The sequence below is a fragment of the Struthio camelus genome, chromosome 14, assembly GCF_040807025.1.
Source record: "Struthio camelus isolate bStrCam1 chromosome 14, bStrCam1.hap1, whole genome shotgun sequence".
In the NCBI taxonomy this organism is placed as follows: Eukaryota; Metazoa; Chordata; class Aves; order Struthioniformes; family Struthionidae; genus Struthio; species Struthio camelus.
Genome location: NC_090955.1, coordinates 22,660,641 through 22,684,176, shown reverse-complemented (window position 1 = coordinate 22,684,176; position 23,536 = coordinate 22,660,641). Strand labels below are relative to the sequence as shown.

Here is a 23,536-nt window from a genome sequence, read left to right as displayed (position 1 = left end):
AATCTGCCCTTACGAATAGACTAGAAGGACAGCGCCGCCACTGTAGCTGGGTGCTATTTTTTTGTGCTGAAGATGAAGGGAGCTCCTCTCTGTAAAAAAAAAACAAACCACGTGCTCCTTGGGAAGTTGTGCGTGTCAAGGATAGTTTAAAGCCCACCGGGGCGACGGCGGCTCTGTTGAGGCTTTGGTAGCACGGCTTGGCTTTGAGAAAACCAGCTCTTGACTGGATGAGAGAGAAGTGGCGGCCAGTACAATCCGCTTTATATATATTTTTTGCCTTGACACAGACATTTGCTTAAACTGTATTTTAAACAGCACAATTTTAAACACAATTATGTTTGAGACTCTGGGGGGGGGGGGGGGGGAGTGGTAAAGAGCAGTAGCTTTCCAGCCCAGATCTTGAAATCCAGTCCTGCAGGGAGCTGGTCGAGTCTCCCAGCCTGGGGATCCGGCGGGTGAGGCAGACCCGCCGGGCTCTTTTCTTCGTAACCATATTTGCTGAGAGACTACACGGTTAGGGGGCTAAAGAGAGCAGAAGTTAAGGCCAAAAAGGAACGGGTCATCCGTCCCAGACCGGGGAGCAGGAGCCATTCCTCCGCCTCCACCGATGCCAGTGGGCATCTGCTCTGTGAGCAGAGGAGCACAGGACCATGCAGGTGGGAGGGGACCTCAGGAGGGCTCTGGTCCAAGCTCCTGCTCACGGCGGGGCCAGCGCTGAGGTCAGACCGGGTTACGCCGGGCTCTGGTGAGGTGCGTCCTGAAAACCTCCAAGGATGGCGGTTGCACAAACTCTCTGGGCAGCCTGTCACTGTGACTGTCCTCATGGTGAAAACGCCTGGACACAGATACGTTTTAGTGTCATCCCTCTCTTTAGAAATGGAAAGATGAAACCCATTTTGTAATAGGGAAACGTTAAGTACTGAAAAACACTTTGGTCCTGAAAAATTCTGGGGTCGGAGGGCTGATGTGTGTGAAGAGGCACCTAAAAGCTTGAAGGAACCCAGAACAGCGCCGCCAATGAAATTCTTGTCTTGGAATTGCGGTGTCGCAGTATGAAGGCTTTGCATTTATAGTAATGGCTAGCGATAAGGGAGATACCCTAAAAATGCACAAGGATGTACAGATAAAATCTTCTGTTTTGAAGCTTAATCTGAAACGAAAGGGAACCCGAAGGCTTAACGAGTCTCCGTGGCATTTTAGTTTTGGAACTTGGTGTTGCCGTTACAAATTAAAGCAGGGCTGCACTTAGTCGCTCAAACCCCAAAGAGGCCTTTAGGGACCGGGCTGGAGCCTTGGCGCTGGCTTGGGGGACGTGTCACTTAAACAACCTTTTTTTTTTTTTTTTTGGCTTAATATTGAAAGAAAGCGGAGATGGCCAGCCAGGGGCAGGGGCCGTGGCAGCCCCGGTGCCCGTGCCTAACGGGGTGGGCTGGCGCGCAGCACCTCGGCTCAGCCCGGCCCAACTCGGTCTGGTTCGGCTCGGCTCGGCTCAGCCTGGTTCGGCTCGGCCCAGTTCGACTCGGCTTGGCTCAACTCGACTCGACTCAGCCCAGTTCGGCCCGGCTCGACTCGGCTCGGTCCGGCCCGACTTGGCCCGGTTCGGCTTGACTCGGCCCGACTCAACTCGGCCCGCTTCGGCCCGACTCGGCCCGGTTCAGCTCGGCTCGGCTCGGCCCGACTCGGCCCGGTTCAGCTCGGCTCTGCCCAACTCGACTTGGCCCGGCCCGACTTGGCCCGGTTCAGCTCGGCTCGGCTCGGCCCAACTCGGCCCGGTTCGGCTCGGCTCGGCCCGGCCCGACTCGACTCGGCCCGGTTCGGCTCGGCTCTGCCCGACTCGACTCGGCCCGGTTCAGCTCGGCCCGACTCGGCTCGGTTCGGCTCGGCTCGGCCCGGTTCGGCTCGGCTCGGCTCTGCCCGACTCGACTCGGCCCGGCCCGACTCGGCCCGGTTCGGCTCGGCTCTGCCCGACTCAACTCGGCCCGGTTTGGCTCGGCTCTGCCCGACTCGACTCGGCCCGGTTCGGCCCGACTTGGCTCGGCCCGACTCGGCCCGGTTCGGCTCGGCTCGGTCCGGCCCGACTCGGCCCGGTTCGGCTCGGCTCTGCCCGACTCGACTCGGCCCGACTCGGCCCGGTTCGGCTCGGCTCGGCTCGGTCCGGCTCGGCTCGGTCCGGCCCGACTCGGCCCGGTTCGGCTCGGCTCTGCCCGACTCGACTCGGCCCGACTCGGCCCGGTTCGGCTCGGCTCGGTCCGGCTCGGCTCGGTCCGGCCCGACTCGGCCCGGTTCGGCTCGGCTCTGCCCGACTCAACTCGGCCCGGTTTGGCTCGGCTCTGCCCGACTCGACTCGGCCCGGTTCGGCCCGACTTGGCTCGGCCCGACTCGGCCCGGTTCGGCTCGGCTCGGTCCGGCCCGACTCGGCCCGGTTCGGCTCGGCTCTGCCCGACTCGACTCGGCCCGACTCGGCCCGGTTCGGCTCGGCTCGGTCCGGCTCGGCTCGGTCCGGCCCGACTCGGCCCGGTTCGGCTCGGCTCTGCCCGACTCGACTCGGCCCGACTCGGCCCGGTTCGGCTCGGCTCGGTCCGGCTCGGCTCGGTCCGGCCCGACTCGGCTCGGCTCGGCCCGCCGCCCTTCCCGCGCTTGCCCCGCGCCGCGGGCTCCGCCGCGCGGGGTGGGCGCCGCCCCCGCTCCTGATTGGGCGCGGGGCGGTGACGTGGCGCGGGGCGGGGCTCGGCCGTGGCCGCCGCCGGCCCCGCCCCGCCGCCGGCCCCGCCTCCCGCGGCATGACACGCCGAGCCGGCGGCGAAGCGCCGCTTTAATTGAGGCCGCCGGGATGGGGCGCAGCGCGTAGGGCAGAGCGGGGCCGCCGCGCTCCGGGCCGCAGGCAGCGCGCACCGACGGCCGTGCGGAGCGCAGCGCAGCGGAGCCGGGGGCCGCGGCGGCGCAGCGTGGGTGGCCGATCGCCCGGGCGCTGGCGGCCGCCCCTCCCCGAGCCCCATGAAAACGCAGGTCTGGGGGAGCTCCCCGCGGGCGCCCATGGCTGCGGCGATGCCGTGCAAGAGCGCGGAGTGGCTGCAGGAGGAGCTGGAGTCGGGCGGCGGCCGCTCGCTGCTGCTGCTCGACTGCCGCCCCCACGAGCTCTTCGAGAGCTCCCACATCGAGACGGCCATCAACCTGGCCATCCCCGGCCTCATGCTCCGCCGCCTCAAGAAGGGCAACCTGCCCATCCGCTCCATCATCCCCAACCACGAGGATAAGGAGCGCTTCGTCAAGCGCTGCAAGGCCGACACCGTGCTGCTCTACGACGAGGCCACCGCCGACTGGCAGGACGGCGGCGCCGCCACCTCCGTCCTGGGGCTGCTGCTCCAGAAGCTGCGCGACGACGGCTGCAAAGCCTACTACCTGAAAGGTGAGGGCCGCCCCCCGCGCCGGCCCCCGGCTGCTCGCAGCCGCCGTCGCCTGCTTTTGCCCCCCCCCCGCCCCCCCGCACCTTCCCCTGCTGGATCCCCCCCCCGCTTCATCCCGCTTGACTGTCCCCTGCACAAAATGGTTGCAGGCTGGGAGGCGGGCGAGGGCGCCCTGCGGCTCTGCCCTGGACGCCTCCTTGCAGCTCGGGTGGGAGGCAGGACCCCCCCCTCACCGCCCCCCCGCGGCGGGGGGGGAGGGGGCGGCTTTGGCCAGGAGCCTTCCTCCCCGGTGGCCCCGGGCTGAGGATGACCAGCAGATTCCTCCTCCTCTTCCTCCTCGCCCTCCCCGGGGTGGGGTGAGCAGCGGCTCCCGCAGGCCGCCCGCGCCCTGTCCCGGGCTGACCCGGCGGGGCGCCCGCGGCTCCCCGCGCACGGTCCGCGCCGCCCTTTGGGCTCCCGGCGCCGGAAGGGGAGCGCGGGGGGCCGCGCCGCCCCCCGCAGGCGGCAGCGCCGTCGGGGCCGAGCGGCGCCCCGCTGGGCCGTGGGGCCGGCCGGGCCGTCGCTGGGGGGCAGGGTTGAGGCGCGAATGGCAGAGGCCGGAGTTGGGGGGGGGGGCGCTCGCAGCCCTGCTGCGCCCCGGTGCCTTTTTCCCCCCAGTTGTTGTTTGGTGGCCGGGGGAGCCCCGCGGAGGGAGCGGCCGTCGGGGCGCGGCGCCCCCTCCCCGCCGCAGCCGGCCGCCCCCCCCTCCCCCCGGGGTTCGCCCGCTGTGTTTTTGGCATCTGCCGCCCCGTTGTCCCGGTCCCGAGCAGGAAGGAGCAGCTTTGAAGTGGCTCTTAAGCTCTCCCTCGTGGGCAGGGGAGGAGTTGAGCCCTTCTCTCTCCCCTTTTTCCTGGAGCCTCGGTGGGAAATGTTTCCAATTAAAATTCCAAAATGGCTCCGCGGCGTTGTCTGGCCGCGGGGGGGGACGGGGACGGGGCGGACGAGCCTCCTTGTCATGAATGGAGGTGGCGGGAGCTGTCTGTCCCGCTCAGTGACCCTGCCGCGGCCACCAGGCCCACTAACAAAGTTTCCGGGGGGGCCTTTCTAATTAAACCATTTGCCAGCGTCAGCTAACGACGGCTAAACTCCGGTTTGATATCGGCTGCGGAGGGGGTAGAGCCGGGGTTTTTTTCCTTTTTCTTTTTCTTGGCTTTCCTTCCCTTCCTTCCCCAACCGTTGAGCTGGGGAGTTGGAGAAGAGGACTTGGAAGCAGGCATAGGGGGTCCCATCCCTCCGCAGCGTGACATGGTTTGGATGAAGAGCGATCCTGTGACGCTGCTCTGTCAGAAAGTGCTTGTAATGATAAAATAGGTATAAAAATTGCTCTCTTTGGCAAAACTTAGGGCCTTCCTCCCTGTTTCAAGGTGAATTATTTTATGGGGTTTTAGTGGGTTGGGTGTTTAGTTGTTCTTGCTTTATCTGTTCAGAGGCAGATTATCTTGTGCCTTTTTTTTTTTTTTTTGCTTATGTGGCATAATAACTCTTGCCTAAACTGTTCCAGCCTTGTGTCTTTGAGAACCTGCATGAGGCAACACTGAGTATCTCTTGCTGTTGCTTTTATTTCTGCATGCTTGTTTCTTTCGATGCGACTGAGATTTGGCCCGTGCTTATCGCGAGCAGTATCAAACTTCCCAGGAAGTTCCCTTTATTCTCCTGTTGGCTCAATAGCGATCTGCCCTGTGGAAGCAGAGGGAGCGGGGAGACGCCTTTCACGGGGGTGTCTCTTGGGAAGCTGAATGTATACCAGCTCTCTGCTGGCAGACGCTTACCAAGTATCATGCACGTGTGTCAGGTAGAAGGATTTTTTTTTTTTAAAAGAAGTTCCATTTTAAGAGTGGAAAAACATCTTTCTTTCTGTCTCTCTCCCTCCTTCTCTCCTTTTCCCCTTCCCAGGTGGCTTTAACAAGTTCCAGACTGAATATTCTGAGCATTGTGAGACGAACCTTGACAGCTCCTCACCCAGCAACTCTCCACCTGCATCTGTCCTTGGCCTGGGAGGGCTGCGGATAAGCTCTGACTGTTCGGATGGCGAATCCGACCGGGAACCCAGCAGTGCCACGGAGTCGGACGGCAGCCCAATTCCCAACAATCAGCCTGCCTTTCCAGTCCAGATCCTACCTTACCTATACCTGGGCTGTGCCAAAGATTCTACCAACTTGGACGTGCTGGGCAAATACGGCATTAAGTACATCCTGAATGTGACCCCCAACCTGCCAAACATGTTTGAGCACGACGGAGAGTTCAAGTACAAGCAGATCCCCATCTCGGATCACTGGAGTCAGAACCTCTCGCAGTTCTTTCCTGAGGCCATTGCTTTCATTGGTAGGTAGCTGGCAGAACATCCCTTTCCATTCTCATTGCTCGGGAATGCAGCAAGCTCCTTCCCAGAGCTGTCGCCGGTCACTAGCCTGACCTCTCTGTGGCATAGTCTCGGGGCTGGCCCCGAAGCCCAGTGTCACGCTTCTGAGGCGACAGCTTTGGTGCACATCCACCCGGCTCACCCAGAGAGCCTGGCCGGAATCCTCCCCGGTCAAAATCTGGCCCCTTCTACAGCCTCTCAGTCTAGTTACCTGAAAATGGTGATTGTGGCAAGCTGGACCCCGGCCCCACTGTATCTTGCCCTTTTATGGGGGTTTTCACTTGTGCGAATACAGCCGAACCAAGGCAGCGGAGAACTCTGGATGCCTGCTTTACTCGGAGAAATGAGTGTTGGTGGGAGTTGCGTTAATGTGACTGGTGCCAGCAGGTCCCTAGCCCCAACTGTGGTGAAGTCTGGGGGGGTTTCTTTTCCTGAGGGAATTCGCTAGTCTAGTTATGATCCCGCTGTAAGTCACCCTAGCGTAGCTAACTCCTTGTATGGATGCTTCTCCTAAGGTAAGTGTCAACACAATGAGTTAGTGATTATAATTATACTGTAGAGCTAAGCTGGAAAAATTGCTGTGCAGACAACCCTTGAGACAGTTTTGAATGATTTGGGGGGGTGCAGGGTGGGGGGGCAGATCTCTTTTCCCAAGCTAGCATTAACTTTGAAAATTGCTGCTTATTCTGTGAGAAATGTCTATCAGGCTGGATAAAAGTGGTCACTGCCAGCATGACCTGTGCTGTCTGCTGGTGATCGTCATTAGCCTAATCAATTCTGATTTATGGGGGGTGAGTGGCACAGGTAGTTATTACCACTCTAACTATTACAAGCCCTGTGGCTTTGTATCTGGCTAAAAAGGCATTGACCTAGGTAAAGGGAATGGACCCTTTGCCTTCAGACTGAATCTGCAACAGATTTTTGAGGCTTCTTTTTGCTGCCTATGGTTTCATGCCCTGCCGCGTTCACTCGCTTGCTTTTTTTTTTTTAAAGGCCTGAAATGGTCCTTGTCTGCTTTTCAGCCCTCGGAGAACTCGGTTCCCACACGTTCTCTTAGTTCTCCCCTCTTCTGTCCTCTAATAATACGATTCTTGTCAGAAGCTTCTGCTTTAGTGTGGCAGCAGGGACCCGTCTAACGTCCTGCCTGCGCTTGCAGAACAGAGGGTCGTTATTAAACGTCACGGGTTGAGGTATGGGGTCCCTGCTGGCATGTGGCATTTAGGATCTGTCTGCTCCGGTCAGACAATGTCTCTGTGAACACCGTGCTTGTGCTTTCCATTTAATGGCAGGAAATGGAGGATTACCTCACTCTAAAACCAAACACCAAAAAATGTGGCATAGCTCAGATGAAAGACAAAAATATCTCAGAAAAAATGTTGAACGGGGAGAGACTAGGGGGAGGGCTGTGTAAGCTGAAGGGTAATTGTCCATTGTACTGGAAATTCTTGCCTGGGATTGGAGGCTGGGACAGAAAACCTGTTGTGGCTTGGGTCTGAATTTCTTTTCCTTTTGCCTGTACCTTCTCTGCCCTTCCCCACGTTCGTGGTGCCAGCATCTCTTAGCTCTGCCTCTGCCTGAGGTTCTTCTTTCTCCTACCACCTTCTCCCTCCACAACAAGCTCTCAGCCAAGTGACTGACTTGAAATGCCCCAGACGTAAGCAGCACTGTGTGCTTGTATGTGTTCAGTGCTCTCAGCAGTGTGTCCCTCTTTCAACACTAAGATGTCAATTCATAAGGGATCACGCTGTTCCGGCTGTGAGAAAGACAATGAATATGTGTGTGCTTTTCAATCAGTGGCAAGGGAGGGGAAATTTCGTAGTTGTTCTCTTGTGTTTTCTTTTTTTTTGGGTACAGCCTACATTCCTCTTCTCTGCTACCATTCATCTTGAGATTCCCCTTCAACACAAATGTTTGTTTGTAGTGAAGTGTGTTTCTTTAGAGTCTAAGAACAATTCCACAGTAAGGGAAGTTCCTGTACTTCAGGCTCTGCTTAAATTGGGTACCACTAGAGCCAGATAAGTTTTTAGTGGGGGAAGAAAAATAGGAAAAGCGAAGGAGAAGAGCCTGCCTGTTGCTGGGTTGTACCCTCATGTTGAGCGTGCAGCCGTCCCTGGTCAATTAGCATTGAGGTGGGTGTGATGAGGCCGGCCAGCCACCACGATCTCCATAGAGCTGTTGTCTCCAGCTCTGCCTGCCTTTTGCGAGTGAGCCCTTGTCTGTGGCTAGAGTAACAGCGCTTCCTAGGCAGGGGTGCGTTGCCAAGCTTGATTAATACTTTTCAAGTGTGTGAAGCGTGAGGTGCTTGGCCTTTCTATGCAGGATGGGGATGCACAGCTTCACTGGCCCAGTGGACTCTCTTGGGACCCCTCTGGGGAGGGACGTGATGTCAAAGGACAGGAGATGGTGTCACTGGGAGCAGTGGATCCAGCTCTGGCAGTCGTCCTGGTGCTATAAACTTGCAGCTGCCACCTGGCCCTGCTCCAAAGCCATGCGTTTTTGGTACGGAATAATAGACTCCCCCTTCCCCTTGTCTTCTTTCAGATGAGGCCCGCTCCAAGAAGTGTGGGATCCTTGTTCACTGCCTCGCTGGCATCAGCCGGTCTGTAACAGTAACTGTCGCCTACTTGATGCAAAAACTCAACTTGTCCCTGAATGACGCCTATGACTTTGTGAAAAGGAAAAAATCCAACATCTCCCCAAACTTTAACTTCATGGGCCAGCTACTGGACTTTGAGAGGACTCTGGGACTCAACAGCCCGTGTGACAACCGCTCCCCCAGTGAACAGCTGTACTTCACCACCCCCACCAACCACAACCTGTTTCAGCTGAACACGCTGGAGTCCACATGAAGGGGATTTAGCTTGGTCGGGAACTCGAGCATCGAATCGCTTCTCTTGAGCATTTCAACTATTACAAAAATATCTGTCTTGCCAGGCAGCTCTGAAAGAACTAGCTTCTCTGAGCAGAGGTGTCTGATTGCTGCTTTAAGAAGGCTAATGCCATTCATTAGTATCCTGATTCTGATCAAAGCGGAGAGGTAGTCTTTTTACAGGGGGTTATTTAATACGGGCGATGTTACAGCGTTCTGAACGCAGCTGTTACCGGCAATAACCGCTTTCCTAGGTGCATTGGGACTGTCAGAGTACGCACACATGTGAAGAGCTACCAGGGGTTAGCTTGCTGTGGAAAGTGAGGAGATTTATGCACTTGGAAACCTTGAACAAAAGGTGTTGGCCCAAGACTGTTTTAAAACCCAAGTTTACCTTTTTTTGATTTTAAAAAAAGAAAAGAGAAATCTTACTCGAGCTTTGGGTTCAAACTCTTTTTAAATATGTAAGTTCCTGACTGTTTGTACAGACGAGGTTGCAAAACCAGTATTTTATTGTTTCTTGTTTGATCATTTATTTTTTTTTAATCAAATGTTTATATTGACCAAATGCATTTTGCACACTTTGTGAAGCCTTGGTATGTCCTGGCATATTACTGGGTACTCCAGAGAGAGATACATGCTGCTGCTGTTGTTGTTAGCATCTGGTAGGAAGCTTTGTTACGTGTGAAGGCCAGTTGGGCTTAAACGCAACCCCTTCACCACGCCTGCACTCACAATCACAAACTCTGCACTGATTCAGCCAAGGTGACTAAGCCACAAGCTTTTTTTTTAATGCCACCCCTGCCAAAAACACTGTTTGCTGTTGCCAGAGGTAAAACTCTTGTAGCCTCCAGAGTTGGTAGAAGCATGTCTGAGCCGAGCACTCATTCTCTGCTGCCTGTTGACTGACTTAATGTCATGCAGCTGGCCTGAAATCATTCCAGCTTCCGAAGTAAAGAAAGTATTTGTGATGTTGGCGTTTCTCTTGCACACTTGATTCTTTCCCATGTGTGTGCATGTGGGGTGGGGGATAGAGGGGTGGGGGGAACATAGTGGGAGCCCGGAGCAGAGCGAGGATTGTGTAGTGAGGCAGGACTGAATTGTCATGCACGGGAGTGAAGAGATGTGGAAATAACGACAAGAGCGTTGTAACAGAATTTTTATATACATATATATATATAAAAATATATATATTAACTGGCAAAATCTGAGATGATTGGAGCTTTCAACAGAGGTTCTAGTTTTTTTTATTTTTATTTTTTTTCTTCTTCCTCTTTCGAATAACTTTATGCCGTGCCTTCTATTCTGAGAAGACTTGTTTATATTTCTGGCTAGTGTTTGGCAAACACCTTGTACCAAGCTGGGAGGGGGAGGAAGTGGTAATAATTTATGGGAGGAGGGCAGAACGGATTTGGAGATTTCTTTATTGGCTGCAATGTAGTCCCTCCTTTCTCCCCCCTCCCTGTCCACTTTAACTCTCATGTAATGGAAAAAAAAAAAAGCCACGGATTTTTTTCTAAATATCCAGTTTTTGTACTTTTTTCAAAAAAAAAAAAAAGAAAAAAAAATCTCCATCTGGAGGAATGTTTGACGCTGTCACATCCTGAAACTGTTCTTTTTGTTAAAGATATTACCAGAATGTTGGAATGAGCTTTTTTTCTGGTCTTCTGGTTTCTTTTGTTTGTTTGTTCATTGTTGGGTTTTTTGTTTGCAACAATGTTGGGATCGTGGGTCATTGGAAGGGAGAATGGGTGTAAGTATGGTTGCGAGTGAGCAAATTGAGAATATCCTAATTGCATCTTACCTCATTGAGGAATTTATTTTTCAGGGATTTTTTGACAGTGCATCTGTATTGCATTACAGCTAAGCTGGTTTGTAAAGGCTTCCTGTGCTGTTAGTGGTCTTTCTTCTTTAAAGGAAAAAAAGATGCATCTTCTGGTTAGTACAAATGAGAGCTTGTTAGTGAGGAATGGTTCTGCTTTCTGAGTTATGAAGGAAAATTAGTGACCCTACATATACTGATCCAATATTGGGACTTTGTTTATATTGCAAATAAATATTATTTTTTCTTTAAAAATGATGTTGGTGTCAGATGCTTGTCTAGCCTCTGTCCGTATAAGGGCATGCTGTTTTCTTATCCCCCTCACTCTTTTTATGGTCGATTGGTGGTGTTCTGTGGCCATGAGCAGCGTTTGCTGGGCAGTGTTCAAGTGTGGTGTTTGGTTTCATGCACAGTTTAATTTTTAAGACCTGTGGTAAAATGGAGAGGGGGGCATGGGGGGTGAGACAGACTGGGGTATTGGGTAAAGCAGTGAACAAAGAACAGCTTGAGAATGGGACCAGCTTTGACCCCCAGCCGTCCCTCAGCACCAAAAAAATAGATAAACTAAAGACACTTTTGTTCACTGTTGCTATTACCACCTTACTGTTGTAATAGCAGGTTTCCTGGCCTCATGAGGCCCCCACTGACTTCTCCTGCGGCCCACAGAGAGCGGGAGGCCAACGTGCCAAGGTAGCGGCCTCCGCGTGGCACGCCGGCCTGGCTGTGAGGGCAGTGCTGCCTCCTCTGCACTCCCCAGGCCTCTGTCCTCGGGTGCAAGAGGTTTGAGAAACCCGGAGGCGCTCACGGGGCTCTTTTGGGGTAAGTCCTGGCTTCGAGTGCCTGGGTGCACCTCAGCTAATGGAGCTGTGGCCCGCATCCCCTCTGATCCCAACTGTGCAGGACTGAGCTGGCCAAGCCAGTCCTTGGGGCACTTGTTACCTAGCTTCTGGTGCAAAGAGGCTGTTAAAAAGGTCGGTTTGAAAAGGTTAATGACTATTTGCAGTTGGCATCATACTCTCGTCCCCTCTGGAAAGAGGGAGGCGAGCAGGGTGGGTGGCTCGGGGTGGTGCTGGAAGCAACGCTTGGTGTGGAGTCCACGATCCCAGCTGAAAAAAACCCACTGAGTATGTTTTGGGGTTTTCTTGGTGGTGGAGATTTTATCAATTTTTTTCCCCCCAGCACTCCTTGTTTTAATCCAAATGGCAAGAAATTAAGTGACTATCGTCTTTCAAAATTTTGATCGATTCCTCTAAGAGTGTGTGTGTGTGTGTGTATATTTGTTTTTTGAATCCCAGAGCCTGGACACAAAAGATTGCTAGTTTTACTCTAGGAAGAGCTCAGATGGAAAGGTGCCACATCTGTCACAGAGTAGGACGGCGAGCCAAAGACTGAAGCAGGGGACAAGCGAGCGCGTGTGAGCGAGGATTCGTTTGTTTACTCCTGCACTGTATGATGGGAATCTATATATCGATTTAGAGGCCTGTTTGTGGCTCAACAAATAAAAATCTACCTGGTACACTGGGGAAAGAAGACCTTTAGGTCTTCTCCTTTAATTACATGGTAGAGTAGCTCTTGAGGAAGATATGCAGTGCTGGAGCCTGGCTGCGCCCTGAGGGGGTGCCCGGCAGCTTGTCAGGTGTATGGCTATATTTGCTTCCATCTGACTTCCTCTTAGGATTTTCTGCCAAGGTGTGGAATAGGATATTAGCAGTCAGCATTAGCTCTGTGAGCTAGTTTGCATGGTAGCTGATTTGTGGCTGTCTGAAACAGTCAGATGACACTTGTAATGGCCTAGGTAGGAGAACTGGTATTCAGCCAGCCGCTATGTTGTTCCTCAGCAGGCAGCTCTTGTGAGGTAGCTAATCAGGGGAGATGCAAGTCTATTGTGAATATCCCTGCCGCTGCTGCATTCAAAAGCCCCGCTGCCAGAGGCAGGAGATCGCTTTCTGGACGCTTTCCAGACAAGCTCTTTCCTCCAGGACCCAAAAGGAGCTTCTTTCAAGCTTCCTGGCCTTGACAGAAGGGAGCGACCTGCCTACTGGGCTTGCCTGGGTCCTCAGCTGTCAGTGTTTTAAGAATGTCTTGCACTGTGCTCCTTGGCTTGGGGTTTCTTTAGAGACCTCATGTCCTGCCAGATTAATTCAGTAAGGAGACAAGAACTGACATCAGGAAAGGGTCAGTGCTGGAGAGGTCCACAGAGTGAAAAGAGAGAGCGGGATCTGTCTACGCTCCCTTGCAGAGCCAGGCACGAGCACTAGCTAAGTGTAGGAGCATGGGCTGAGTGAGAAAGCTGGTTATGTTCAGCCTGGTGGAATTTGGCAAGGAGATACCGCTTCCCACATGCAGCAGGGAGAAGCTCCTTGGTTAACCCATTGATTCCAGACAAGCTGCTTGTAAGATGCTCTGTTCTGCAAAACCAGGTAATTTCCTGCTTGGGCTGAGCGATCTGCCGCCACTGTGTTTTCACTTGTGATGCCACAAGCCCTAAGGTAACAAATGTGGGCACTTTTTTTCCTCCCCCATGAATGACTGTCTTACCTCTCTAATTTCAGCAGCTAGAGGGACCGTAGCTTGTTGCTTTCAAAAGGTTTCTGCCGCAGTTTCGAGTCACAGCAAGAGCACAAAATTCTTAATACAGGCAGAGTTAAACCTCTGCAGTTGCCTGCTGGAAAGTCCATGTAGCTGCTTTTGAATGCTTCCAGCGACTCTATGTGTAGCACAACACGTCTTCCCTCTATCCTTCCTTCCGGCTGGCTGGGAGCGCTCAGACAGTTACCCCAGCCAGAGAAGAAAGCGGAAGGAAAGCAAGGGCATTCCTGAGCATGAAGTGTCTTGTGAAACAGAAGAGCAAAGAACAGGTCCAAAGGCACTGCAGTGTTAAGATTACTTTTGGTAACGCATTATGACACAGCACGGTTGGCCTAGGCCTTGCTGTCAGGAATAAAATGGGATGCCTTCCTCAGGAAGCCACTGGTTCTTGTCATTTTCTTTTCCCTTTTGATGTTTTAACTGGGTCCCTCCAGCTCATGGCATCTGTAGCTCTGGTCCTGGCAACTGAGCCTCAACTCAAAGGTGGGAATGGGCAGGTGCCCCAGTACCCCAAAAAAATGCAGAAGTGAGATGTGAAAGGATGCTGTTAGCGTCAGCAGATGAGTAAGCAGTACCCTTGCCCCTCTCCTAGGCCCTTATTTCTTGGTGTGGCATCGAACACGCTTTGAGCATGACGCAAGTCAACCTTTGCAGCTCTGAACTTGCCTTCGGTTGCGTCACGCAGAGACACCCGTGGAAAGTAGGCTCTTCATGCCATCGTCTGAATTTGGGTGCTCATATCTCCAGGGTAACCAGGTTATTTGTGGGCTGTTGTTATTTTCTTTTTTTATCCTCTATGTGAGCAAATCAGGCTATTTGCAGTGTTGTGGAGGCATTTAAATAGTTCAGCTAATCAACACGTTCCTGTATTTATAGTCAACTGGCGCAGGCTGCAGTAGTCATGCTCTGGGCTGCTCGAAAAGTGTGTGAAAGTGGGGTTTCTTCCAGATCTCAGGCCGTTTGCTCTTGGGCATCTGCAGATGTTTCTCTCTCGATCCTACACGAGGTCTGAGTGCTGGGCTGATTAAATGTAACACAGGGTGGGAACACGGGTGAGGTACGTGTCCACCAGGCAGGCAGGGCAGCTCAGGAGAGTCAGGGCAGGAGCAGGTCCAGCCTCCACGTCCCGTTTGTCCTTCTCGGGAGCTTCTCGGCTCAAGCTGGGAAGCTCCCCTCCTTGCTGGCTCTTTCGACTTTCTGGCCGGGTCACAAAGTGGGTTACGGACCAGCCAGTGGTGCTTGGCTTGGAAAAGATGCTGAAATGGAGGGACCTCTAACGAGAGCTGCCAGAAAAGGCCTTGGGTCAACCAGAAGCGCTGAACCGAAGGACGGGCCAGAGCGAGGTGCGAGGCCTGCGTGGGGAACACCAGCGCGCCGCCATGGCGGCGGCAGGGCGTGCGAGGCCGCGGCAAACGCGTGGGCGGCCCAGCTTGCCGGAGCGCGGTGCTGAAGGCGTGAAGCGGCTGTAGCAAAGGGCAGCGGCCGGCGAGCAGCTCGCGTGGTGCCGCCCTGAAACCTGTGAGGCCCCTGGGCAGGGAGGGAGGCAGCGCCGGGGCCGTGGCCGCCCCAGCAGCTTCCCCACTGCGGCGGGGAGGGGGAGAGGGGCGGCCATTTTGTGACCCTGTTCACTGCAGTGCGCCCCGCCCTGACATGGCTGCCGGCCCCCCCACTGCCTGCGCCGAGGAGTTACCTCAGTAAGCGCGCTTTCTTTTTTTGAGCTGGACTGCGGCTCTTTCTCTCCCAAGAGCCGCTGTGGCGCCGCTGTGGCACCGCCTGTGCATGCTGCGCCCCGCCGCAGCGGGAGCGGCGCGTTAGCAGCCGAGGCCGCGGGCTCCCCAGCCGCTTTGCTCTGGAGGAGCAGCTGGGGCTGGCGCAGCTGCCCTCGTGGCCTCCGTCGCCCTGGGAAGGCCCGAGAGACCGGCCGTGCTGGCCAGCAGCTGGATGGCGTGAGGAGGTGCGGGAGGAAGGGCGGCCCTGGGGGCGGAAAGCCCTCCGTGGCTGGTGGCAGCCGAATCCCCTCGTGCCTGCGATGGCAGTGGCTGGGCCTCAGCCACCACGTGAGCCCTCAGCAGAGAGGAGCTGATCGCAAAGGACCCATGAGTTTCTGATGCCTCCAGGCTCTTCCCTGACATCTCTGTGTTCCCCTGCTAAGCCGTATCTCAGAGCGTGCTTTTGTGTCAGGAGTGAGGGCAGGAAGGAAGCTGCGGTTCAGCTTTGATGGCATGGTTGGGGATTAATTATGGGTTGGCAATTAATCATGTAGCAGGTGTAGGTGCTCAGGATGGCTGTACAGCCCCAGACTGCTGAGGCCCAACCTCTGTGGGCTGCGTAGACCCATGTTCACTGGGGTTGCGTGGACTTCCCCTCTCTGCCTGGTGCAAGGTGAGCTCATCAGTGGTCTTTCTGGCCTTTCTTGCTCCATTCTCCTGTGGTTATTTGTGCTCTAAACTGAACCTGTGCTTTTATTTTTATTTTTTTTTAAATTACCTTTGTTTGATTTCTGTGGCTTCTCCACTGCTTTCTGTTGCCTCAGATAGTTGAGACTTGGTGTACTCTCACGGGGCAGCTGCTCCTGAGAAGAGGTGGCCCTTCTGGAGGAGACTGGAATCCTGGCTCAGAAACACGGGGGCACGTGGGAAACGGAAACCCATCCTGCTGTGCGGAGATGGGGGAGATGTGTTTTAGTTCTTTGCTGCTCAGTGGCACATGGTATTCAAGAGCACACAGAGCCTTAAGAAGTAGCTGGTGAGCCCAGGTATGAGTGGGGGAAGGGCAATCCAGACATTTATTTATTTTTCCGCTTTCTTTCCCTGGAGAAACATCTGGCTTATGTAAAGCCATTTGCTGGGTTTCTCACTGCTTTATTTTGGTAGCTCTGAAAATCTCCGCATTCAGGCACTCTGCTCTTCCCATCTCCCATCACTGCCTCAAGGGCAGATTCCTTGTGATTTGGGGTTTTGCCTTTATGAAGTTTACTCTGTTTCTGGTCCGTATTGTCTTTTTTTTTTTTTCCTTTCCTTGTAAAGACTGGCTCTAGTTTGGCTTGTGGTTTTGCCTTGTTTTCTTCTGCGAGGTGAATTGTTGCGATAAACCCTGCACAAAGCGGGAGGGAGCAGACTGTTGCATTGGCAAGACTCTGGTCACTGATAAGGCGTTGGTGAAAACGTGGTGCCAGAGAGAAGCTGAGCACCGAGGTTTGGTTGCCGATGTGGCACCCTGGAAACAGCGTGTTTCTGTATGGGGGATTTTGAATGGAAGTCTGTACGGGGGATGAAGGAGTTCTGACTTTGGGTCTGGGTAAGAACCTCACTTCCTTTCCCAGATGTTGCTCTGAATTAGCCCAGTTGTTTTACTGTGCAAACCTGGCAGCAAAGTATTTGGTGTTTGGCAGGAGGTTTACAACCCTGTACCAGTGATACAGTTTGGTTCTCACTCTAAATCTGCCACTGCCTCTCCCTGAATGGCTGACTCTGCTGCTTGGACCAGTCAGTGGAAAGACTCTGGGAGTTTGGATTGAACCCCCTTAGAGCCAAGGCAGGATCCTTTCAGAGCTGTGCAAAGCTGGACGCTGTTTAGGCCTCTGGACGTGAGGTTGAGAGGCCTCTGAGCCTGGACGAGAGCTGCCCTAGCCTCCAGCAGGATGAGCGTTCCTCAGTATCAGCTTCCCTCTCCCTGTCATCTCTGACGTTTGTCACCCTCCACGTGTTTCACCCGTGCCCCGTTGGCTCTAGGCTCTACCCCGATTCGGTCTGTTGCCTTTGAATGATCCTGCGTTAGAGGTTCAAACAGGCTCCTGCGTGTCTTGGCCCTGCATCCATTTGGCAGAAAGCTAGAGAGATGTTTGGGAAGCTGTTTTTTAACATGAAGCTTCACTATTCATTCATTCCCCAAATAGCTTTCCCTCTCATTGGACAACTTCTTCCTGCCAGGACAGTCCAAGCCTGTTCTGACAGGCGGCTTATCTGCCTCGCAGCTCTGACTGCTTCCTCTGTCTCCTCTTTGTGTGGGAGGTGTTTTGTCTTTCCAAACTTCTGCTGACTTCAATGGGTGCTTGCTTGTGCCCAAACATGCACTGATAGTGCAGTTCAGTGCTGAAATTCCCTGCTGATTTTTATTTATGTCCTTGCAGCATGTTTTTCTTTGCAAAGGGAAGTACCCAAGTAGTTTGGGGAGGGGCAGGAGGGTTGTTATTGAAAGTTAGTGAAGCAGCAGTTCTCTGCTGGCCTTGTCTGCCTCCATTCAGTGAGTTCTGCAGCAGAGCAGGGCAAAAGCACTGCTGTTGAAGAGTATCAGCCCATAAGGTCCCAATAAATGGCTGAACTGTGCTGAACTGTACATCAAATACCTCATCTGAAAAAGTCCAGAGCTTCCAGCTTGCTCCTTTCCTGTGTTGCCAGCCGCTCAGGCTGTTTTAGACAGATTCCCAGTCTAGTTTTAGATCTGGTAAAAGTGGAAAGACGTGGATCTGTTTGTGGGTGCAGCAAGATTTACACGTGTAAGGTTTTATTGTTTTTTTTTGTTGTTGTTTTTAAATAAAACAAATCTAGGCATGTTGGAAGCGCTGTCTCCCAGGGTTCAGTTCCTGAGATAGAATCAGTGCCACCACTGAGATACAGCTTTCCGTCAGCGTAACGGAACTGCCACTGCCTATCTGTTGCTGGAACCGACAGTACCCAGGAAAGCCCCATCTTGTTGGCTTGGCTACGTCCTTCTTAGAGTAGCTGTGTCAGTCTGGGGCCTGCTGCCTCATTCCCCGGATTGAACTAGCTGGGCCCCTCTCAGGTAGCAGAGAGGATGATCCGCTTTGGAGACGTGTGTCTGTATTGTGGATAGCACTCCTGTATCATATATGGTGATTGCTGCTGCCGCTGCTGTTGCCGACCTTTGGTTAACAAGGTCAACCACCCCCTGAGCCAGGTGGAAACACTCAGTGCATCAAGCAGGGATCTCTAGGCTCGGAGATGAGCTGGGAAGCAGCTGCCTCCCCTGGAAAGTGGTGGCCAACCAGCATTAGCCACAAGGGCCCACCGTTTTCCAGAGGAGACATCTGCACCATCATTTGGCCTTGGAGAAGGAAGCAGTGTTGAGTTGTACACAGGAGCATTTCCTTTGTCTCAATGTTGAAATTCAGGCTCTGATGTCTGAGAGTCCACAATAACTCCCAGATGTCACCGTCTGCGAGTCACTAGGAATGAAACTTTGGATGCCGGTTAGTTTTTCTGAATCTCCAGAACTCCTGTGAGCCTGTCCCTTTGTGGAAGTAAGTTTGGTTTTGTCTACAGAGTTCTCCACTTTTCTTCCAGAAATGTGGGATACTTCCTCTCAGCCATGCAATGCCACCATATGTCTGATGCTACTGCTTGTGCAGCGGAGGCCTAGGGATGTTTGTAGGTCAGAGATGAAAGATGCTCAGCAGAACTCATGGGTGCTATTATTTAATTGCATTCCAACAGCAGCGAAAGCAGTAGCAAAAGTAATAAACAAATTATAATCTACATTATGAAGCTGACAAGTGCCACCCACTCATTACCTGTCTCTAACCACTGTCATTACTGCCCAGACCTTGTGGGAATTAATCTTGCTTCCCAATGTCCAACTTGTTCACTTAATATCATTATCGAAAGCAATCGGCCACTCCCTGTAGAAGAAGAGGAAGGTGCTTTTCCTAGGGATTGTTCTCTGGGCACTGAAACGTGGGCAGCTCTGGGGCGGAGGAGGCTAAAGGAACACCTCACGAAAGTATGGCGTGGCTGGGAGGCGAAGACTGAAGTCTGGAGTTGAAACCACAGGGACAATTTTGAGGGGTGGTGGCAAGATGGAAGATTGTCACTAGAGGAAAATGCTGAGCCCTGTTCCTCTCCCCAGGATTGAGGAATAGTATCCAGCAAAGAGATGTTAGGAAGACCCCCATTTCTTCTCTCCAGATGGTTTCCGGGGTTTGGGGGCAAGCTGAATTGCTGAGTAATGGCAGTCGTCTTTGTGGCTGCTCCAAGCCCAGGGTACTGCAGGAGGAAGTCCTGTCAGTGTTTCTGTGGGGATCTGTTCAGGCTCCCCCTAGGAAAATCTTTTGAGCTCCAGTGTTTTCTTGTAGTGATCTGGCATGTCTTGAGTTTAGCAGAGCCAAGGGTGCTCAGCCAGAGGAGCGGAGCATCCTTGGTGCCTGGCAGACATGCTGCTGCCATTGCATTGTGTTACTCTTTACTAAAGCAATGAAGAGATGCTATGACTGCAATATGCGTGGGGTGCAGCTATTCTCCTTTCCTTACTAACACAGAAGCCCACAGCTGGAAGCCTCCCTGGGGGAGATTATTGAGGCCTGCAAGATGAAGAGTAGGGCTGAGAGAGCCTATGGGGAAATGGGTCTTTTGCAAGATACTCCATGGATGGCTAGCCCTTGGTGAGCCAGAGGTCCTGTTGTGCTCTCAGGGTTTCTCGGCGGGCACACTGATGGCTAAATAATAAGCTGAAAGATGGGAAAGGAAGACTTATGGGGAAACAGCCAGCTTTCGCAATGGAGAATGAACATCAGTCAAATGCAACAAAGGCCTTTTGAGTGCCAGAGCTGCTGACTGTTCAGAGCAGCAGAAACTGAAAGCAACAGTGACTAGTTGCAGAAAGCCCTTGTAATGTGGAGTGGTGAGGTGGCAACGTATGATGCTGAGAAGTGCAAAGTAATCCAGATGGGAAAAGGAGCCATCTTAATCTGAGCTGCAGCGCAGTGGGCTCAAGATGGGATGGTATCACTCAGGAAAGAGATCTCAGCAGTGCAATGAACTGGGCGATGGGAATGAGGCTCAGTGGTCTAAAAAGCCAACCAACTCTTAGGAAAAGAACTGAGAACAAACCTTAATGTCATCATGGCACTGTACATGTCTGTGGTGAGCAGAAGAGTTTATATGGGCTTGGGGGAGACTGGACTAAATGCAAGGAAAATGCATTGAGGGCTATTAAACGCTAACATACAACCCCTGGCTGAGAAAGTCCCAGTGGTGCAAATAGCTGGAGCCTAGGAAAGCATTTGTGGTGAAACATAGTTGCATACTTGCCCTGGTCTTATATTCTTCTGTAGGTGCTAGTGTCAGCTCTCATTGACTACAGTACGTGGGACAGGATGGAGCTGTGGCCAGACTAGGGTTGGTGGCTCTGGTTCCTCTGATCTTCCAGGAAGATGCTGACCTAGAGTAAGCTGTGTGAAGGAGGGAGCCCTTCTTGTGGTGCACTGTGATTGTGTATATATAAGGAGGTTTTATGGAGACTGGAGATATTGCTCTTTCTCTTTCTTTCTCAATTTAGTGAAGAGAGCGGCCAAAGTGCATGGCTGGAGCAGAAAAACTCTTAAGGTTGTTGTACATCTGCTCTCAAAGGGACACTACAATAGCTAGGAAGCAGCAATGTACATCTGCCTGAAGGCAGTGTGTGCTGAGTGCAGGACAGCCAAAGTGGGGAGAGGGGCTTTTCGTCAACAGAAACGCCCTGAGGATTTTATTCTTCACCAGCCTCAGTCACTCTGCAATGAGCAGTGTCCTTTGATGATGGAAGGCATTGCACTGATCCGTAAACCTGCTCCTCCTTCTGAGGAACGTTGTAGGCAAGACTCCAAACTCCAAAACCATTCTCTTTCTCCTACCTGTCCTTTCCCACCACTTCTTAAGCACCATGCTTCTGGCTAAGGAGAACTGGACAACACAGGAATGTAGCTGGATGTGCCTGGGGGACTCATCCTGCCCTCAGAGACCCTGTGTGCTACTTTAACCCACGCCACAGTGGGGTGAGACACTGTGTGGGAGTGTAAGAGATGGGTTCCTAATGTCTCTGTTGATCAAATGGCCCACTGAGTCTTCTGATCTTCTGTGAAGATATGTTATAACAAGGACTCTCTCTTAATCCTCATTATCCTCCGTTGGCGCTTTCCTGCCCACATACACTAGATATTCCCTATCAACAGGGAGTAACCTCTATAGAAGATAGGATCAGATTCCCAGGAACCAGAGGTTGTAGTAAGAGAGAAGGAAGAATGAGGAAACTGTCCTAATTTGAGGCTAATCTTATAAACACAGGGCTGGATACAGACAATAGCAAGAGAAATGCCAGGAGAAATGCTTCAGGATTTAGTGAGGGAAAGATCATCTTTTACCAGGAGTAGCCTTAATTGTAACTTGTGATGTGGTAAAGCTGCTGTTTGATCTCAGCTTCAGTGGAGGGAAGGGGCAGATTCTGCCTTGCGTCTCCAGAGGAGGTGCAGCCTGAGAAAAGGACTGGGAAAAAGTGGCTTTAAAAGCCGTTTTCCATGTCGCTCAGAAATACTGGCGGAAGCTGTAGTGCATGGATGGAATGCTTTCTTTCTCATTTCTGGTTTGGATAAAAACTCTAAATAACGAGGAGAAAAGGACTCTGTGATTTTTCATGAAGCATACATGATAATATACCCAGCCCAGGTGTGTGTGTGTAATGTTGTGAGGGCATTGCTGCAAATGAAGAAACCGCATGTTTTTTTTATTTTTTAGCATAAGTGGACTGGGGGAGGAGGGATATTTCTTTCACCTTCCTAACCTTGTAGCCAGAGCCTGTACCAGCCTGTCCCTCATGCTCAGCTTTCATGTGGGCTGGCTGGAGTGTGCTGAGGCTGTTTGTGGTGGGGAATTCTCTGCAGACAGTTGCTTTCATGGACCTTCTTAGACAGTCTGATAAAATGAAGGGATGCCTACTGGCTGTCCCTGTGCCATCCACGTCATGACAGCCGGACAGACCCCACGATGCCTCCATTTGCCTTCCGTTTGCAAGCAGGGTGAGAGCGCGTGCCTGTTGGTGAGAACTGAACTGCACGCATAGGGGTGCGTGGGGGTCCTTCCCACATAACCATGTGGAGCTGATATTCCAGCATGATCCCATAACCATATAAATGTCTACAATACAACAAGGTGTGGACACTGGTTACTCATCCCCACCCTGAAGGCGGTGTTGCAAGTTCCTGGAAAATGCTGTCATGTCCTTGCGGGTTTGGACTTGTTTGGCTTTTTACCATCTCTCTTGCTTGCAGGTGCCTGGTGGTGTTGATGTTTGCTGTTTTATTGATTGCCTGGGTCTGGGCTTATTGCTGCTTCTTCCTTCAGAGGCCTTACAGGCCTTGTCTTGGACCAAGTTTATGAAGCTAGGATGATAACACAAAATCCCTGTTGCTTCTTAGAAGCTTTCCATCCCGTTTAGGTAGTCCAGTCTTGGACAGGAGTGATACAGTAGTTCCCTGTCCAAGGCTGCTTTTGTGCTTTGGAATGGACAAGGCCCTTAAGCCTGTCTGCCTCTTAGTTTCTCACTTTCTATCATTTCTGGCCATCTCAAGATTTTTTTTTTTTTTTAAACCTGAAAAAAAAAGTCATACCATGTGGACTTCTATTCCTGCTCTGGCCAAGTGATTTGCTCTGTTATTTTCTCATTGCTGTTGCAAGTTATGTGATCTAAGGTGGTCTACTGTGTTATAAGCCTTATAGTGCATAGTTTGCCTCTGATGGCTTTTTTTTTTTTTTTTTGACTTTAAAATGACTGATGTGTTTAAGACAAGCTCTTTCAGAGGGCAAGGCTATCTCGGAGGACATGTGCAGTGGTGTAGGCACGGCAGATCCTCTTTGTGCGAAGTTTATATTGATAAAGGGTTGATAAGCAGTGCTGACGGGTGGTTAATATGGCTGGGTTGTGAGCAGACTGCTTGTAATTGCTTCTGCTATCTTCTGGGATGTGTTTCCAGCAAGTCCATGCTTGTGACATTTATTAACCTTGTAATTTTATAAGTGGCGCTTTAATGCTGCCTGGTTGCTGGTCAGGTCTGGAAACGTTGGCTCTGGTGCTCCGTGGTCTCTGCTAAAATGCTGTCCCTGCCCACCAGCAGCCCCTTCACTGATCTCACTGGATTTTACTACCTTTGCTGTGTTCTCCTCCTCCTCAGCAGATGCTCCACTCCTTTGTACAGGTCGAAGCCAGTCTTTGTCTATTAGATTTCTCCCTGAGTCCTGCTGTAGCCTGGATGTTTCAGTATTGATCCACTGCTATCCAGGTGCTGCTGTACTGCTATTTCCCTCTTTACAGATGGCAGATGCCCTGTGGTTAAGGAGTTGTGAGGCTGAAGGGGACAGCATTCCCGCAAAGCCCTGAGTGGCGTGGTGAGGCACTTGGGTTTGGGAAGATCTGGACAAAGGTTTAGGCTTGCTAGGGAGAGAAAGTGGATGGGAGATCACTTATTTTGTGCGTGCTGTTAGGATCTTGACTGTTGCAAAAAGGGGAGTCCCTGTGCTGCAGGCTGGCTGCTCTGGCAAAGCATGGAGCCAGCCAGAGGGTGCTCAGCCAGGCTGCCAGGACAGGGGGCAAGAATGTCCTGCGCAGGCTGTGAGCTGTCGGTGGGCTGAGTCGCTAGCAGAAGTTTGGTTGTAGAGCAGGGGTTGAGCCCCGAGCTTCTGGCAAGCCAG

At 52.5% G+C, this 23,536-nt stretch overlaps 1 protein-coding gene across 1 annotated transcript; it reads left to right on the top strand.

Moving 5' to 3' along the window:
• The first annotated feature begins 2,847 nt into the window (after positions 1 to 2,847).
• Positions 2,848 to 10,751, top strand: DUSP7 (dual specificity phosphatase 7). Its single transcript, XM_068907142.1, has 3 exons — positions 2,848 to 3,406; positions 5,337 to 5,765; positions 8,344 to 10,751. Exons 1-3 carry the CDS (start codon positions 2,995 to 2,997, stop codon positions 8,649 to 8,651), a joined length of 1,149 nt encoding a protein of 382 aa, XP_068763243.1. The 5' UTR covers positions 2,848 to 2,994; the 3' UTR covers positions 8,652 to 10,751.
• Positions 10,752 to 23,536: the final 12,785 nt, after the last annotated feature.